Raw genomic sequence first — 17,804 nt, 5'->3', positions numbered from 1 at the left:
GTGCACATTATCCAGGGAGGCAAACAAGCCCACCTGCACCCTCCCGAACTTGTCCCACAGGTGCTGCACCCACCACCTGGGGATTTAGGCTCCAGTCCCAAGATGGCGGGCCCTCCCTTGAGAGCATATATCCCCTGCCACATTCAGGATGCCAGGTACGTGCGCTGCGCGTAGAGATGCTAGACATCCCTGAGCCCACAGAAGCTCCCGTGCCATAATATGGAGGCGGTGGGACCTCGTCAATTCTCACCAGGACATGTCTTCCCTTCAGATGTGGAAGGAAAGACTGCAGGTCCAGCAGTATAGCTCAGAGCTCTAGTGTATTGATGTGCCTGCTGCTCCAAGGGGGTAGCCAACAGCCGCTGCCGACCTGCCCTTGGTCACACCACCCCAGCCGATCTGGGAGGCGTCTGTGCTGACCAGCTCCCGGTGGCACATCAGCATCTCCACCCCACCTGAGAGAAAGGAGTGACAGCACCACCTCAACAATGCCCCGAGCCACTGTGTGGTCACCCGCAGCTGGCGGTGACGGTGGCGATCTGGGTGCAGCCGGTGGGAGTTGAACCACTGTTGAAGAGGCCGGAGATGGAGCAGGCCCAGTGGAATCAACAACGAGGCCGGCGTTGGCAGGTTAGGGTGGATACCACCCGCCCCTGCCGAAAGTGGTCGAGGCAAGATAAGATTGCTTGAACCCTTCTGGTGGGCAGGCGTGCTCTCACGACCAACGAAGGCCACCCTCTGGGTGGGTGTCAGATGACTCTTCTTGTCATTTATAGTAATGCCCAGCCCGCCGATATGGGTCAGAAGCACGTCTGTCTGACAGGACCTGGGTCCTGGTCGGGCACAAATCAGTCAATCGTCCAGGTAATAGAGGATTAACATCCCTCGGGACGTGAAAGGTGCCAGGACAGCGTCCATGCACTTTGTGAAAGTATGGGGTGCCAAGGAGAGGCCGAAAGGAAGAACAACGAATTCGTAAGCCCTCCCTTCGAAAGCGAATCGGAGGTACTGCCAATGAGCTGGGTAAACAGGAACATCGAAGTCAAAAACCACTGGTCCCTGGACACAGCCGGCAACACATGTGGAAACTCAGTACCTTCAAGTACCCATTGAGGTTGCAGAGGTCCAGAATTGGTCGAAACCCTCCATTTCTTTTTGGGACCACAAAATAAGTGGAGTAGAACCCACCTAGCCATTCTGTCTTGATCCTGCAGATGGCACCCTTGTCCAGGAATGAGCTGATCTCCAGCCACAGGGTTTCTTTAGTGGGGGGGGGGGTGTGACATGAAGGATGGAGGCCGGCACCGGAATGGTAGTAGGTACTCCTCGAGCATTGTGGACAACACCTATGGGGACTCCACACACTCCTCCCACTTTTCCCTTTGAGACCAGTGGAAGAGGCAGAGGCCAGGGAAGGGTGTGTCAGGGATCCTGCCGGGTACCACCTCTCCTCTGGCGACCCGAGCGCCTGGATCCCCCAGGCACGTCCCTATGGCTGTGAAAGGTTGACAGGTTGTTGCTCCACCGCACGCTGTGCCCCTCCCCACTGTCGTTCCTCAGCACGAGGCGATGTGGCAGGAGAGGGACCCCACCGTCGTTCAGGTGCAGGTGGGTTGCGACGGTCCATCTGCCTTGGGCCTGAGGCAGCGGCATTAACAGTCTCAGGGTCTCCCGGTCCCTACAAACTTCATCGGTCTGCTCCAGAATGTCATTAACCCCTGGGCCAAACATCAGCCCTGGGGTGATGGGGAGAGTAGCAAATGTGTTCTGGAGAGCAGCTGGCAGACGGGATTGGGCCAGCCAGAGATGGTGCCGGGAGGTAATCACCTGCACCATGGCCCGTCCGTTGGAGCAGGCCACATCCCTCTGGAGCAGGGAAAGCAGGCAAGACACCTCCATCGCGTCCCAGAGGAGCTCCTCTGTGGACCCCCTGCAGCACGGGGCAACAGAGTCTGCAGGTAGGCCGTTGGTAAGGCGGCCAAGAGAGCAGAGGGACCCATGTGGCTTTCAAGTCCGCATTAAAGACTCTGGGGGGTCCCGGCTTCAGTCGCGGGTTCTGCCCTATAATCTCCCGGTCCGGGAGGACCATGGCAGCGATCATGGTGTCCATGGTCGGGTACTCCTGGAGGCCGAGTGACTCTGCACCCGCAACATAACTCCATGGTCCAGTCTCTGTTGTGAGTCGGAAGCACCCCCTGGCAGAGGCCCAGCTCTCCTGCAAGGCCTCGCGGGAACTCAGCAGAGATGGGGACAAATGGAGAGTCATCACTGTCCACTATTTTGATGTCCAGTACAGAAGCTACCCGAGTGAGTAGGCCCCTCGTAGCCTCGAGGCGATGAAGCCCCACTGCCGGCTTCTGATGGCCCATCAGCCTGGTAGCCCCGCTCACGGCGGTGAACAGTGCCAGCATCGTCCCCCAGGAACAGCCCATCCCTGGCCAACAGGGAACAAATGTTGTCGCCATCGAAGCCATCAACCTCCTGACGCAGGGCATGCGCCCTCCATTCAAGGTGGTCTCAGCGGTCCGACTCCTGCCCCCGTCCAGGACTGGCAGCAGAAGAGCTCTGCCTGCAGTGGCTCCGGCCACACTACTGGACTCAGTAGAGGGACTAACAGCTCGCTGGCGCACCACTCCTGAGGGAGGGAGTTCGTCCCCAGCCTGAGCCTGGCCGACCCACTCGAGCATGGCCTCCAATCACGCCAGGCGCTCAGAGAACACCACACAAAACAGGCATCCAGTAGGGCACTCCACCGCCCTCTCCGTGTGGCTCAAACCCGGCAGTGCATACACAAGGTATGCAGATCTCCAGAGGGGATGCCACCATCACACCTGTCACAAAGGGAAGCCATAAGCTCAGCCAAGCCAGCAAGGTCACGGAGTAGGGGTCCAACGCCCTGGGAGAGCTTATATCGTGACCCGCTTCGAGGAATAGGAACCCGGTGAGGGATAAATTACCCAGTACCTCTGCAAAAAACAGGGAAGACCCATGTGGGAAAAACAGGCAGACAAAAAAACTGCAACCAGGTAATGGATTTTATTATGGGTTGTTTTGTTTTTTACACCAACTGCAATATTACCTAGCCAGTTTAATATCCAAGCAGAAACCAAAACAGCACCATATGGAGTAACTCTGTTCACTTCTTGCGGATTAGTCGGACGCTAGCGTCCCATTTCGACACCTTCCGGTGAAATTGCAGAGCGCCAAATTCAAATTAAATTACTATAAATGTGGCTTTCATGGTGTAAGAGGTTAACCTCTTACATCTAGACGTTCCGCTAGCGGAACACCTGCTCCAATATCCAATGATGGGTGTGGCGCGAAATACAAACTTCTCGAAAATCCAAAAACTTCAATTTTTCAAACATTTTAAAGACAAGACTCTCCTTTATCTAACCACACTGTGCGATTTCAAAAAGGCTTTACAACGAAAGCAAAACATTAGATTATGTCAGGAGAGTACCCAGCCAGAAATAATCAGACACCCATTTTTCAAGCTAGTATGTGTCACAAAAAACAAAAAAACACAGCTAAATGCAGCACTAACCTTTGATGATCTTCAGCAGATGACACTCCTAGGACATTATGTTATACAATACATGCATGTTTTGTTCAATAAAGTTCATATTTATATCAAAAACCAGCTTTTTACATTAGCATGTGACGTTCAGAACTAGCATTCCCACCGAACACTTCCGGTGAATTTACTAAATTACTCACGATAAACGTTCACAAAAAACAAATTATTTTAAGAATTATAGATACCGAACTCCTTTATGCAATCGCGGTGTCCGATTTTAAAATAGCTTTTTGGTAAAAGCACATTTTGCAATATTCTGAGTAGATAGCCCGGCCATCATGGCTAGCTATTTTGACACCCACCAAGTTTGGCACTCACCAAACTCCGATTTACTATAAGAAAAATTGGATTACCTTTGCTGTTCTTTGTCAGAATGCACTCCCAGGACTTCTACTTCATTACCCAATGTTGTTTTGGTTCCAAATAATCCATAGTTATATCCAAATAGCGGCGTTTTGTTGTGCGTTCAAGACACTATCCGAAGGGTAACGAAGGGTGACGCGCCCGGCGTGTATCGTGACAAAATGTCAAAATATTCCATTACCGTACTTTGAAGCATGTCAAACTATGTTTAAAATAAAATGTATGCGATTTTTCTCGTAAAATAGCGATAATATTCCGACCGGGAGTTGTTGTTTTCGTTCAAAGACTGAAAATGTAAACATGAAGTCGTCTCGTGCACGCGCGCCCCGTCTCATTGTTCTCAGATCGACCACTTACCAAATGCGCTACTGTTTTTCAGCCAGAGACAGCAGAGTCATCATTCAACGTTCTGGCGCCTTCTGAGAGCCTATGTGAGCATTAGAAAGTGTCACGTTACAGCAGATATCCTTTGTTTTGGATAGAGATGGCAAAGAAGGCCAAGAAATGGTCAGACAGGGTACTTCCTGTACAGAATCTTCTCAGGTTTTGGCCTGCCATTTGAGTTCTGTTATACTCAGACACCATTCAAACAGTTTTAGAAACTTTGGAGTGTTTTCTATCCAAAGCTAATAATTATATGCATATTCTAGTTTCTGGGCAGGAGTAATAACCGGATTAAATCGGGTACGTTTTTTATCCGGCCGTGAAAATACTGCCCCCTATCCATAACAAGTTAACTTCTTTGGGATAGGGGATGTTATTTTGACGTCTGGATGAAAAGCATGCCCAAAGTAAATTGCTTGCTACTCAGGCACAGAAGCTAGGATATGCATATAATTGGTAGATTTGGATAGAAAACACTCAAGTTTCTAAAACTGTTAAAATAATGTCTGAGTATAACAGAACTGGAATGACAGGCGAAACCCCAAGGACGAACCATCCCCCAAAAAAAACACTACCACTGATTTCAATGGCTGGCACTTTTAAAATAGGGTGAAATCGTGCCCAATTGCAGTTCCTAGGGCTTCCGCTAATGTCACCAGTCTTTAGAAAGAGTTTCAGGCTGGTTTTTGGAAAAATGAGCCAGAAATTGTAGTTTTTCTAGGTGGCTCCCATTTTGGCTGTAGTGTTTCCAAGCGCGTGATTGAGAGCGCCGCCTTTGGTATTTTTCTCCGGTAAAGACAATAACGATTCTCCGTCTTAAATTTGATTAGTTTATTTGTTTATTAGGGTACCTATTGTTTGATTATAAACGATGATTGACTTTTTTGGGTAAGTTTATTGGTAACGTTTGGGATTCATTTTGTATGCATTTTGAAGGAGGGAAACCGAGTGGATTATTGACTGAAGCGCGCCAGCTTAACTCAGTTTTTATGGATATAAAGAAGGACTTTTTGTAATGTAACTGGGACCTTTTGGCGTGCAAACAGAAGATCTTCAAAAGGTAAGGCATATATTATATAGCAATTTCTGACTTTCGTGTCGCAACTCCCTGGTTAAAAATGATTTGTTATGCATGCTGGGCGCTGTCCTCAGATAATCGCATGGTTTGCTTTTGCCGTAAAGCCTTTTTGAAATCTGACGCGGCGACTGGATTAACAACAAGTTAAGCTTTATTTTGATGTATTGTACTTCTGATTTCATGAACGTTTTTAAGGAACTCCAAAGTTAATGTCTCAACATAGTGGAAGCCCACCACGATACTCTTACATTCCGCAGGGGAAAGAACAAGAAAAAAACCCTGCAGGGTAATTAGCAGAGAAAGGCATGTTAAAGCAATTCACAACACACACAGAACAAGCCAGTCAGCAAGTTGTGTAAGTAAAAGTTGTAGTGTAATGCTAACGAAACACAAGCACGACAAACCACGGGCGGAAGATACAGATCAACCACGCACAGCGAGTGGAGCACTTTAGAGGAGGGGCTGGCAATGTGGCCAGCTGCTCCAGGCTGCAAACAGCCAGTGAGTATACTTCCACGCAAGATATTACACTTACCAGTGACTTACCAAGCGAACTTCAGAAAGTTTGTACATCAAACCATACGGACGTCCGCCGAGAAAATGAGAGAATGTGTATCGCGGCCATGGGGTCTATATATAGGGGCGGACCCCAGCCGTGACACAGGCGTACACGGGAGTAAATCTGTAAATCATCACCTCGGATGTATCCCTCCGCCGCGAAGTGATACCAATATATTGGAGGGATCCAATACAGTGAAACATAACAAGGAAATTTCTAAGTGACCCCAAACTTTTCAACGGTAGTGTACATACTTGAACACAGGGTTTCCCAAACTCAGTCCTGATTCAAATAATCAAAGCTTGATGCTGAGTTGGTTATTTGAATCAGCTGCGTAGTGCTTGGGCAAAAAACATGTGCACCCAAGGGGGGGCCCCTAGATCGAGTTTGGGAAACCCTGCTTTAACAGGCTAAAACTATTTTAAACCGGTCTTATTTTGAGACAAACAAAGTCTGCTCCAGCCTATAAGAACGAGGAGGAATGTCATAAACTAAGTAGAACCAGATCATGAACTACAGTACTGTAAAGTGACTGATACTGAACAAGGTGCATACGGCTGATGGAAGGAGGTATCCGTTCTGATCAGGCTAAAATATTCAGTAGGGTTGCAAAATTCCAGTAACCTTCCCAACATTCACAGGTTTTTCCAGAAATCCTGGTTAGACAGAGGGTTCCGGAATTCCTGCTTATTCCATTCTGATTCAGGAAGTCTTCATATCGGGATTTCTGGGAAAACCTGGGCATTTAAGTTACCAGAATTTTGCTTACCTAGATTTTGGCAACAAATGACTTAAGTTATAAAATGTGAAAGAAATGGTGTGTTCCTATCCAGAGGACAGACAGGAGGGTGGGAATAATGGTAGGAAACAGCTGGGCTGATTACCTGAACATTCACATCCTCTTTCTGAAATATGAGGGAGCGCACTTCATCTGGGTCCACATTGAAGATGGCTTTCAGTAGGCCAGGCTGGAAGAGAGAGAGACAGGGGGACAGTGTCATTCATTGATTTGAACAGTCATTGCCTCTCAAAGACCTGTTACTATTCACTCAGCTTAGCTAAAACCAACACAAAGGAACAATCCAAGAATAAAAACCAAGTAGGTTAAAATCTCAACTCTATAGTGAGACATGGAGCCTATACAGCCTCATTGTTGCTGTGCAAAGTCAGCTAACCTGAAGTCCTTTGGCCCAATACCTCACTGTGGTACAGAGAAAAAGAGCTCTCATCCTTCTCCTCAACAACCACAATACACACACACACACACACACACACACACGACTCATTCACTCACAAAACACACACGTCCCAGTGTCCAACAAAAATTCCTTCTATAAAACATCAGAGATGAGAGCAGCAACTTCCAGAAGGTCACACACACACACACAAAGGGTGGCAGCTCCGCTGTTGATTCACAAATGAAGCCAGGCAATGTGACTTCATTTACAGTCAACCATTAACAACCCCCCGTCCCAGTCTCTAAACTTTGGATAGAAGGCTAAAGTCCTATTCTTAAAGCAGCATTTATCCTTATTTTTTTACTCAGTAGAACATGCCATTCCTGTAGAGATGAGGTGCTCTGTTGAATGTCTTACACATGCCCCTCCCACCCACGACCCTGCTTCCCATCACAACTGGGTGAAGAAGCAGAGGAAGACTTACTATTTTTTACAGGGTGACTAATCACATACAGTCCTGGTTTCCTGTCCTCACTTCCCTTCCAGAGAGAGCAATGGCTATTCAACAAACAGCCCCAAAGTGCTACATTACACAATGTGAAAAACAGGCTTTTTACTGAAATAGGACATTTGTATACATGCTGCTGGGCACACAGAAATCCTATAAATCTACTATATGTTTTATATGTAAATCTGTGTCTGGGCTCCTCTCTAAATCACAAAGGCCCAAGGCTGAGGGGGAATTGATTGACGCATCAACATGCTGTCAGATATTGTACAGCTCATCCATTATGGTAAACTCTCTGATAATATAATATCCCATTGACCTCCAGGGCGGTATTCAAGCCAGCAGCGTCACTCAATCTGCAATACAGTGTAACATAACACAGAGCCGTGTGTCTGCTGGTGACCATTGGGGCGGTTTTGTTTTTCCATCGCAAACCTGGAGGGGGTACAGACTGGCCTGGAGGGAGGGAGGGAGGGGGTACAGACTGGCCGGGAGGGAGGGAGTACAGACTGGCCGGGAGGGAGGGAGGGAGTACAGACTGGCCGGGAGGGAGGGAGGGAGTACAGACTGGCCGGGAGGGAGGGAGGGAGTACAGACTGGCCGGGAGGGAGGGAGGGAGTACAGACTGGCGGGGAGGGAGGGAGGGAGTACAGACTGGCCGGGAGGGAGGGAGGGGGTACAGACTGGCCGGGGAGGGAGGGAGGGGGTACAGACTGGCCGGGGAGGGAGGGAGGGGGGGTACAGACTGGCCGGGGAGGGAGGGAGGGGTGGGGGGTACAGACTGGCCGGGAGGGAGGGAGGGGGGGGGGGGGTAAGATGGCCGGGAGGGAGGGGGGGTACAGACTGGCCGGGAAGGAGGGAGGGGGTACAGACTGGCCGGGAGGGAGGGAAGGGGTACAGACTGGCCGGGAGGGAGGGAGGGGGGGGGTACAGACCTGGCCGGAGGGAGGGAGGGGGGGGTACAGACTGGCCGGAGGCGGGAGGAAGGGGTACAGAATGGCCGGGAGGGAGGGGGAAGGGGGGGGGTACAGACTGGCCGGGCAGGGAGGGAGGAAGGGGGGGGGTACAGACTGGCCGGGAGGAGGGCGGGAAGGGGGGGGGGGTACAGACTGGCCAGGAGGGAGGGAGGGAGGGGGGGGGGGGTACAGACTGGCCGGGAGGGAGGGAGGGTACAGACTGGCCGGGAGGGAGGGAGGGAGGGAGGGAGGGGGGGGGTACAGAATGGCCGGGAGGGAGGGAGGGAGGGAGGGGGGGGGTACAGACTGGCCGGGAGGGAGGGGGTACAGACTGGCCGGGAGGGAGGGAGGGGGTACAGACTGGCCTGGAGGGAGGGAGGGAGGGGGTACAGACTGGCCTGGAGGGAGGGAGGGAGGGGGTACAGACTGGCCTGGAGGGAGGGAGGGAGGGGGTACAGACTGGGAGGGAGGGAGGGGGGGGGTACAGACTGGCCTGGGAGGGAGGGGGTACAGACTGGCCTGGAGGGAGGGGGTACAGACTGGCCTGGAGGGAGGGGGTACAGACGGGGAGGGAGGGGGTACAGACTGGGAGGGAGGGGGTACAGACTGGGAGGGAGGGGGTACAGACTGGGAGGGAGGGGGTACAGACTGGGAGGGAGGGGGTACAGACTGGGAGGGAGGGGGTACAGACTGGGAGGGAGGGAGGGAGGGGTGTACAGACTGGGAGGGAGGGAGGGAGGGGGTACAGACTGGGAGGGAGGGAGGGAGGGGGTACAGACTGGGAGGGAGGGAGGGAGGGGGTACAGACTGGGAGGGAGGGAGGGGGTACAGGACTGGGAGGAGGGAGGGAGGGGGTACAGACTGGGAGGGAGGGAGGGAGGGGGTACAGACTGGGAGGGAGGGAGGGGGGTACAGACTGGGAGGAGGAGGGGGTACAGACTGGGAGGGAGGGAGGGGGTACAGACTGGGAGGGAGGGAGGGGGTACAGACTGGGAGGGAGGGAGGGAGGGAGGGGGTACAGACTGGGAGGGAGGGAGGGAGGGGGTACAGACTGGGAGGGAGGGAGGGAGGGGGTACAGACTGGGAGGGGGTACAGACTGGCCTGGAGGGATGGAGGGAGGGGGTACAGACTGGCCTGGAGGGAGTACAGACTGGCCTGGAGGGAGGGAGGGAGGGGGTACAGACTGGCCTGGAGGGAGGGAGGGAGGGGGTACAGACTGGCCTGGGAGGGAGGGAGTACAGACTGGCCTGGGAGGGAGGGAGTACAGACTGGCCTGGAGGGAGGGAGGGAGGGGGTACAGACTGGCCTGGAGGGAGGGAGGGAGGGGGTACAGACTGGCCTGGAGGGAGGGGGTACAGACTGGCCTGGAGGGAGGGGGGTACAGACTGGCCTGGAGGGAGGGGGTACAGACTGGCCTGGAGGGAGGGAGTACAGACTGGCCTGGAGGGAGGGGGTACAGACTGGGAGGGAGGGAGGGAGGGGGTACAGACTGGGAGGGAGGGAGGGAGGGGGTACAGACTGGGAGGGAGGGAGGGAGGGGGGTACAGACTGGGAGGGAGGGAGGGAGGGGGTACAGACTGGGAGGGAGGGAGGGAGGGGGTACAGACTGGCCGGGAGGGATGGAGGGAGGGGGGTACAGACTGGCCTGGAGGGAGTACAGACTGGCCTGGAGGGAGGGAGGGGGTACAGACTGGCCTGGAGGGAGGGAGGGAGGGAGTACAGACTGGCCTGGGAGGGAGGGGGTACAGACTGGCCTGGAGGGAGGGAGGGAGGGGGTACAGACTGGGAGGGAGGGAGGGAGGGAGGGGGTACAGACTGGGAGGGAGGGAGGGAGGGAGGGGGTACAGACTGGGAGGGAGGGAGGGAGGGGGTACAGACTGGGAGGGAGGGAGGGAGGGAGGGGGTACAGACTGGGAGGGAGGGAGGGAGGGGATACAGACTGGGAGGGAGGGAGGGAGGGGGTACAGACTGGGAGGGAGGGAGGGAGGGGGTACAGACTGGGAGGGAGGGAGGGAGGGGGTACAGACTGGCCTGGAGGGATGGAGGGAGGGGGTACAGACTGGCCTGGAGGGAGTACAGACTGGCCTGGAGGGAGGGAGGGGGTACAGACTGGCCTGGAGGGAGGGAGGGAGGGAGTACAGACTGGCCTGGGAGGGAGGGGGTACAGACTGGCCTGGAGGGAGGGAGGGAGGGGGTACAGACTGGGAGGGAGGGAGGGAGGGGGTACAGACTGGGAGGGAGGGAGGGAGGGAGGGGGTACAGACTGGGAGGGAGGGAGGGAGGGAGGGGGTACAGACTGGGAGGGAGGGAGGGAGGGGATACAGACTGGGAGGGAGGGAGGGAGGGGGTACAGACTGGGAGGGAGGGAGGGAGGGGGGTACAGACTGGGAGGGAGGGAGGGAGGGGGTACAGACTGGCCTGGAGGGATGGAGGGAGGGGGTACAGACTGGCCTGGAGGGAGTACAGACTGGCCTGGAGGGAGGGAGGGGGTACAGACTGGCCTGGAGGGAGGGAGGGAGGGAGGGAGTACAGACTGGCCTGGGAGGGAGGGGGTACAGACTGGGAGGGAGGGAGGGAGGGAGGGGGTACAGACTGGGAGGGAGGGAGGGAGGGGGGACAGACTGGGAGGGAGGGAGGGAGGGAGGGGTACAGATGGGAGGGAGGGGAGGGGGTAAAGACTGGGAGGGAGGGGGTACAGACTGGGAGGGAGGGGGTACAGACTGGGAGGGAGGGGGTACAGACTGAGAGGGGAGGGAGGGAGGGAGGGGGTACAGACTGAGAGGGAGGGAGGGAGGGGGTACAGACTGAGAGGGAGGGAGGGAGGGGGGTACAGACTGGGAGGGAGGGAGGGAGGGGTGGTACAGACTGGGAGGGAGGAGGGAGGGGGTACAGACTGGGAGGGAGGGGAGGGAGGGTACAGACTGGGAGGGAGGGAGGGAGGGGGTACAGACTGGGAGGGAGGGAGGGAGGGGTGGTACAGACTGGGAGGGAGGGAGGAGGGGGTACAGACTGGGAGGGAGGGAGGGAGGGGGTACAGACTGGGAGGGAGGGAGGGAGGGTGGTACAGACTGGGAGGGAGGGAGGGAGGGGGTACAGACTGGGAGGGGAGGGGGGTACAGACTGGGGGAGGGTAGGGGGGTACAGACTGGGAGGGAGGGAGGGAGGGGGTACAGACTGGGAGGGAGGGAGGGAGGGGGGTACAGACTGGGAGGGAGGGAGGGAGGGGGTACAGACTGGGAGGGAGGGAGGGAGGGGGTACAGACTGGGAGGGAGGGAGGGAGGGGGTACAGACTGGGAGGGAGGGAGGGAGGGGGTACAGACTGGGAGGGAGGGAGGGAGGGGGTACAGACTGGGAGGGAGGGAGGGAGGGGGTACAGACTGGGAGGGAGGGAGGGGGGGGGTACAGACTGGGAGGGAGGGAGGGAGGGGGTACAGACTGGGAGGGAGGGAGGGAGGGGGTACAGACTGGGAGGGAGGGAGGGAGGGGGTACAGACTGGGAGGGAGGGAGGGAGGGGGTACAGACTGGGAGGGAGGGAGGGAGGGGGTACAGACTGGGAGGAGGGAGGAGGGGGTACAGACTGGGAGGGAGGGAGGGAGGGGGTACAGACTGGGAGGGAGGGAGGGGGTACAGACTGGGAGGGAGGGGGGGTACAGACTGGGAGGGAGGGAGGGGGTACAGACTGGGAGGGAGGGAGGGGGTACAGACTGGGAGGGGGGAGGTACAGACTGGGAGGGAGGGAGGGGGTACAAACTGGGAGGGAGGGAGGGGGTACAGACTGGCCTGGAGGGAGGGAGGGAGGGGGTACAGACTGGCCTGGAGGGAGGGAGGGAGGGAGGGGGTACAGACTGACCTGGAGGGAGGGGGTACAGACTGACCTGGAGGATAGGGAGCACTCTCTCTGAGGGCAGGGGATGTAGTAGTGTACATACACTACTTTTGACCAGTGCACTACAAAAGTAGTGCCATTTGGGACGCAGAGGCTCTGAGGGCCTGATTGCCCATGAGAGAGCCAGAGGGAACATTCCCTGGCTGCCACAAACCCTTTAACTCTTCCATGACTTCATCACCGCTGCCAACAAGTAAACAGACAGCTCACTGGGTGAAATTAGCCTACTCAGACTGTTGTTTACTTTCCATTAAGTTTCGCTTGGATAATACTGACAAGCACTTCCTACCTCTCTGGGGGACGGTTGCTAAGACAAAGGCTTGGACGGTAACCGATGATATTGTTGTTTATTAATAGAAAGGTTATGACCAGTAGGATCACCATTGTTTTCTAGTGTATTCTGAATAGGTAGGACAGACCACTAGCTTTGTGCTCCAGCCTGCGTGTACGTTCAGGACCTTTCATCTTTATTCAGATCCCCATTAGCTGACACCATGAATTCCTGTTCCTGGGGTCCATACCTCACATCCACATCCTTTACCTCCATTAAATCAGTATACCATAAAGTACCATTCATTACTATACCATAAAGTACCATTCATTACTATACCATAAAGTTGGAAGTACCATTGTAATGGATCCAGCCTGTTTGGGGCTCTTGTTTTTTTCTTGCAGAAAGGAGGAGACAGGGCCTAAATTATGAGTAAACCACTCAGGACATCTGATGTGTTCCAGTGGCCCAGATAATTAGCTAATGCACTTCCTCCTCCTCCATCAGCACAGCAGCCCTCAAGCTCTACCCTGCACAGCCTTCTGAGACAGATAGCATCCCAAATGGCTCCCTATTCCCTACAGTGTACTACTTTTGACCAGAACCCTACGGGGTCCTGGTCAAAAGTAGTGCACTGTATAGGGAATAGGGTGCCATTTGGGACCGAACCCTGGGCCCACCTACACACTGATGGACTGCTCCATCCATTCTCCCGTCAAGACATACTTACAATGATTGAGGAACTGACATACGAGGGATAAAATACAGTAGAGCAGACCTACAGCCTTCAGATTTACATCCCTCTCATTCCAATGCACTTCTGTTCTGAGTTAAATGTCTTGTTTAAATAGGCCCACTGACAGTTGGTCTTCGTCTTAGCTTAGTCCGTGATGTTTCAAATCAGATCTGAGACAAAACACCCGTCAGTTTCATTCATTCCTACACGTCAGAAAACACTGTAGGATCACGTTTCTAAATCTGGTAATTGTTTGACTTGACTCACATCCTTGTCCATGTTGGTGGTGGCTACTGGCTAGTGATGGGGCTACGTACCAATCACATCATGACAATAACACTTTTCACACAAAAACCTTTTCAACTGACTAGATCAGGGGTTCTTAAAGCTTTTTCAGTCTGGGACCCAAGGACCCAACCTAGGATCCAAGCGTGTCCATTTTGGGGCCCCCAAGCAAGATTTGGTTGGATTAGAGTGCACCCCCTCTTGACTGCAGAGAATAAAAAAAAGTTTGTTTTAAAGTTAATTTCCTGCAGTTCTACACATTTTGAATGACTTATGCCATGTTAGTATGATATCTGAATGAGAGTGACTAACAAAATCAATGGGGGCCCCTGGAGGTCAGGGCCCCTGGGCACGTGCCCTGCATGCCCGGTCGGGATTCGGCCATGAATACTACAAGTTTAGATAGATACGTTGGCAAGACTAAAAAAATGGTAGCGGACATGGGCTAATTGAGTGACTGTAAATGACTGACATAAGAGAAAACTGCTGATGCACAACCACATTTAGAATTTGCACCTTAAGTATTCTACTATTCAAACACTAAACAGTAAGTTGAGACCACGACTGAGCCCCCCCCCCCCAAAAAAAAAGTTTAAATAGTTTTTACCCTGACATGTCACAACCCACCATTAACATGTCATACTTTAAAAAGGCTGGACTAGATAATTATTCATTAACTTGTTCAGTTTATGCAAAACTGCCTCGCGGCTTCAAAGCAACCATGGGATGAGACCAGTCACATAGCATGTGATGTCACACACTGATTCCTAGAGCTCTATGAAATCTGAGATGATGCACTCCCACAAACTGGGCCAAAGGAGACGCCTTGTTTCTAATGACAGAACTCTGCCAGGAGGACTATGAACTACGACACTGCAGCACTAATCTGGTTGGGCATGGTTGCATTTAGTTTGCCTATGGCAATCCTTTAACAGATTGATGTTGCCTACAGGTTAGCAGATCCATCATAACCTCAATATGACTCGCCATCATCATTTAAAAAATAAATAAAATAGGATGCATTTCTAGGCTTCCGAATGAGCAAGATCACAGAGCCAAGTCCTGGTACATGATTCTGTTGTCCTATAGCTTGGGCCTTTATCAACATGTTAATATATCGCCGTAGAGAGAGAGAATTGTAAAGACCTTTCAAAACAATACTACAGAATACACTAATTCAATGTCAACCATATGATACTAGAGAGCGACAGATAAATATAGTTAGAAGAAAATATGGCCATTCACAGCCCTAAACAGGAGGCTGTACTAGCAGGCCATTTCCTGATGTCTATTGAAAAGAAGCGTTGAATATCATTTGCTTCAGGCACTCCCCCTCATTCTGCTATTAAAAATGCAGGCTACAATTGAGGTTAGAAGACCCACTGGATACAAACAGTGTAACAAGTAAGCACTTGTGCTACAAGAAATGTTTTGTTTAAAAAGATGTCCGTCGCCCTTCGCAGAGAAAGGCAACGGGACAACTAGCCCTGATCCAGTCTAATAGGTTTTCTAAGCCTCTTCAGCAGCACAACCGACCCTGCAGTGCACCACCACCACCACCACCTCCTACAATCCAGTCTAGTTAATACCGTCACCATGGAGACAGCTCTTTGGCAACTCCTGAGCCTCTCTCATTGGAGTCTGGTCACATGATCATTCATGACAAACACAATGAGGGGATACATGCGCATACATATATGTCGCAAGTATAGCGCGTGTACACACACACACACACACACACACACACACACACCTCAGACTCTGGCACACTCTTGAAAGCACAAAGACTAGCACGCAGGACCCATGTGCAAACACAAAGCCTAGCTACTAGTATTCATGCAGCATATACTGCCGGTGTGATAAAGACAGTCCAGTAATGATAAGAGCAAGCTATTCAGGCTATGATAAGTACAAGTGTGGCACAGTAGAGCCTTTCATTATTCATTCTCCAACTGTCAATAAATCACACATCCACTTTTACCACCCCTCCACCATGACCCCTTTATAAAACTATTCAATAACCCATCAATGGAAAAAATGACATGCCAATATTTTAGTGACCATGGTCTTCTATTCAAAACAACATGATCATCTAGTCTATGTAAGGCCTTATTGTAAGGCCTTGTATTATCAACAGTAATGGATGAACTACAGCACAGAGTGACACTACTTTTCACATTAATTTAAAACATACCATATATTATACCATCTCAATGAGAGAATATTGAGATGTGTAGAGCAACAGCTCAGTGCAATGATCTTGCATGAATTAGGCCTAGATCTATAAATGAGATGAGGCTGGATAGGGGCAGGCCCAGGGCATACACTGATATAGGAGAGGTAGACTGGAGAGCTATGTCTGGATCTTTTCAGGTGCAAGTACCAGTTAACCAAAGGCTGCTTCGCCTCAACATGTCAGAGTGTGGAGTGGCCACTCTCGTCTCGACCTTCTGGAATCAAAGACTACCGAACAGTCCCTTTACAAGTCAGAATATTGAATAAACTTCATTTGAACTTACTCGGCCTGTTGTCCTCTGATTTTGTCCTTCTGCTTTTTTTTAGACAATATCCAGAAGAAAAGTATTATTAAACTGACTACCAATCGCAGGTCTCTGTGTGGCCGTCACAATTTGTATGCTCATCACCTAAGGCATGTGTACAACATTTACGTCATTTAGCGGACGCTCTTACCCAGAGCAATTAGGGCAAAGTGCCCTGCTCAAGGGCACAGCAGCAGATTTAATTGTACCTAGTTGGCTCAGGGATTTGAACCAGTGATCTAACCACTAGGCTACCTGCTGCCACAAGACGGAAGTACATGCATGCAATGCATCCATACTAAGCAAACTTGGGCCAGGTGATGTAAATCTCAATGGCAGTACCGGCGCTCTAAAATGTAAGGTAAAAAATACATTCCTGGGGATATTTTGTCTCAGGACCAACCGCAAAAAGTAGAATAGGTTCAAATGCAATTTTATTCAACATTCTAGCTTGTAAGGGAACTTTCCAAGTTTTTCCAGTGCTTTATTTCAGAATGTATACCAAAAAGCTGGTATCAGTCTGATTTAATAGGCAAAATGCTGCTGTGAATTCAGGATACAAAATTGGGCTAAGTGTAACAACAATTTCAGAGAAAGTGCAGTAGGGAATGTGGGCCTTGCATGATAGAATCCCTAAGGTCTATAGCCAGCCATTTCCTGATAACGAACCATAGTCGCAAGTAACACAATGTAAGGAAACATTGTTCCAAAAAGGCCTATTTGTGTAGTGATGTTGAGGTAGGTGAAACAATACACCATACTCAGTGACACTGAATACCAGCTCCACTACCCAGCTCAACATGCTTGCATTCCTTGGCTTCAGTTCAACAGTTATTGAAAAGTGATGGTGAAGAGTGTCGTCACAGCAGTACTGTGGGCAGTTAGGAGAGCTAGCTAGGGACCTTCAACAATAGTGGCAATCGGATATTATTTAGCTGGTAGCTATAACTATCAAACACTAGCTATAATACATTGCCTGGGATAGCTAATATTGGATAACTAAACTGGAACTCTGGCATGACCCGTAACGCTTTATTAATCGTGGTTAAGCTAGGTAGCTAACCTACCATCTTAGACCTGTGTGAAGCTAGCCATAATAGGGATTAGCCACAATAGGGGAATTTGCAGTTTGCTTTCAAAATAAAAGTCTCCCATTGAAAGGGATTCAAACAGAAATAGTTGAATCATGCCATATTTGGACTAAATAATGCTAAACAAGGTCTGAATGTTATAGAAATTTAACAAAATACTATGTTAACTTGACACAAATCTGTTAATCTCACTCTGGATGTATTAGACTTCAGAATTGCATTGGGTGCATACTTATACGCACTGTACAGCCTAACCTATGGATGTTGCACCCATGAAATTTGGTATCAGCCTAATTGGTGACACTAAAAAAAACAACTATGCAGAGTTTACACAAATATTAGCGTCTTAGCTCTTATTGTGGGACTCAACACCAGTGCAAAATTAG

At 51.5% G+C, this 17,804-nt stretch overlaps 1 protein-coding gene across 3 annotated transcripts in view; it reads right to left on the bottom strand.

The window, feature by feature from the left end:
• Positions 1-17,804, bottom strand: part of LOC115186348 (serine/threonine-protein phosphatase 6 regulatory ankyrin repeat subunit A) — a 46,639-nt gene that overhangs the window by 26,476 nt on the left and 2,359 nt on the right. The window contains exons 1-2 of one of the 3 annotated variants that reach the window (XM_029746017.1): positions 7,140-7,349; positions 6,849-6,932 (exon numbers count right to left, since the gene is read on the bottom strand). In XM_029746017.1, the coding sequence (XP_029601877.1) occupies positions 6,849-6,932; positions 7,140-7,250 (195 nt within the window). In that variant the 5' untranslated portion in view covers positions 7,251-7,349. Of the gene's footprint in view, positions 1-6,848; positions 6,981-7,139; positions 7,350-17,804 lie in introns of those variants that run through there. The other 2 variants (XM_029746027.1, XM_029746024.1) reach the window with 2 other exon arrangements.

Source organism: Salmo trutta, chromosome 3 (assembly GCF_901001165.1).
Source record: "Salmo trutta chromosome 3, fSalTru1.1, whole genome shotgun sequence".
Taxonomy (NCBI): Eukaryota; Metazoa; Chordata; class Actinopteri; order Salmoniformes; family Salmonidae; genus Salmo; species Salmo trutta.
The sequence above is the reverse complement of the archived record's forward strand: the minus strand, read 5'-3'. Positions and strand labels throughout refer to the sequence as shown.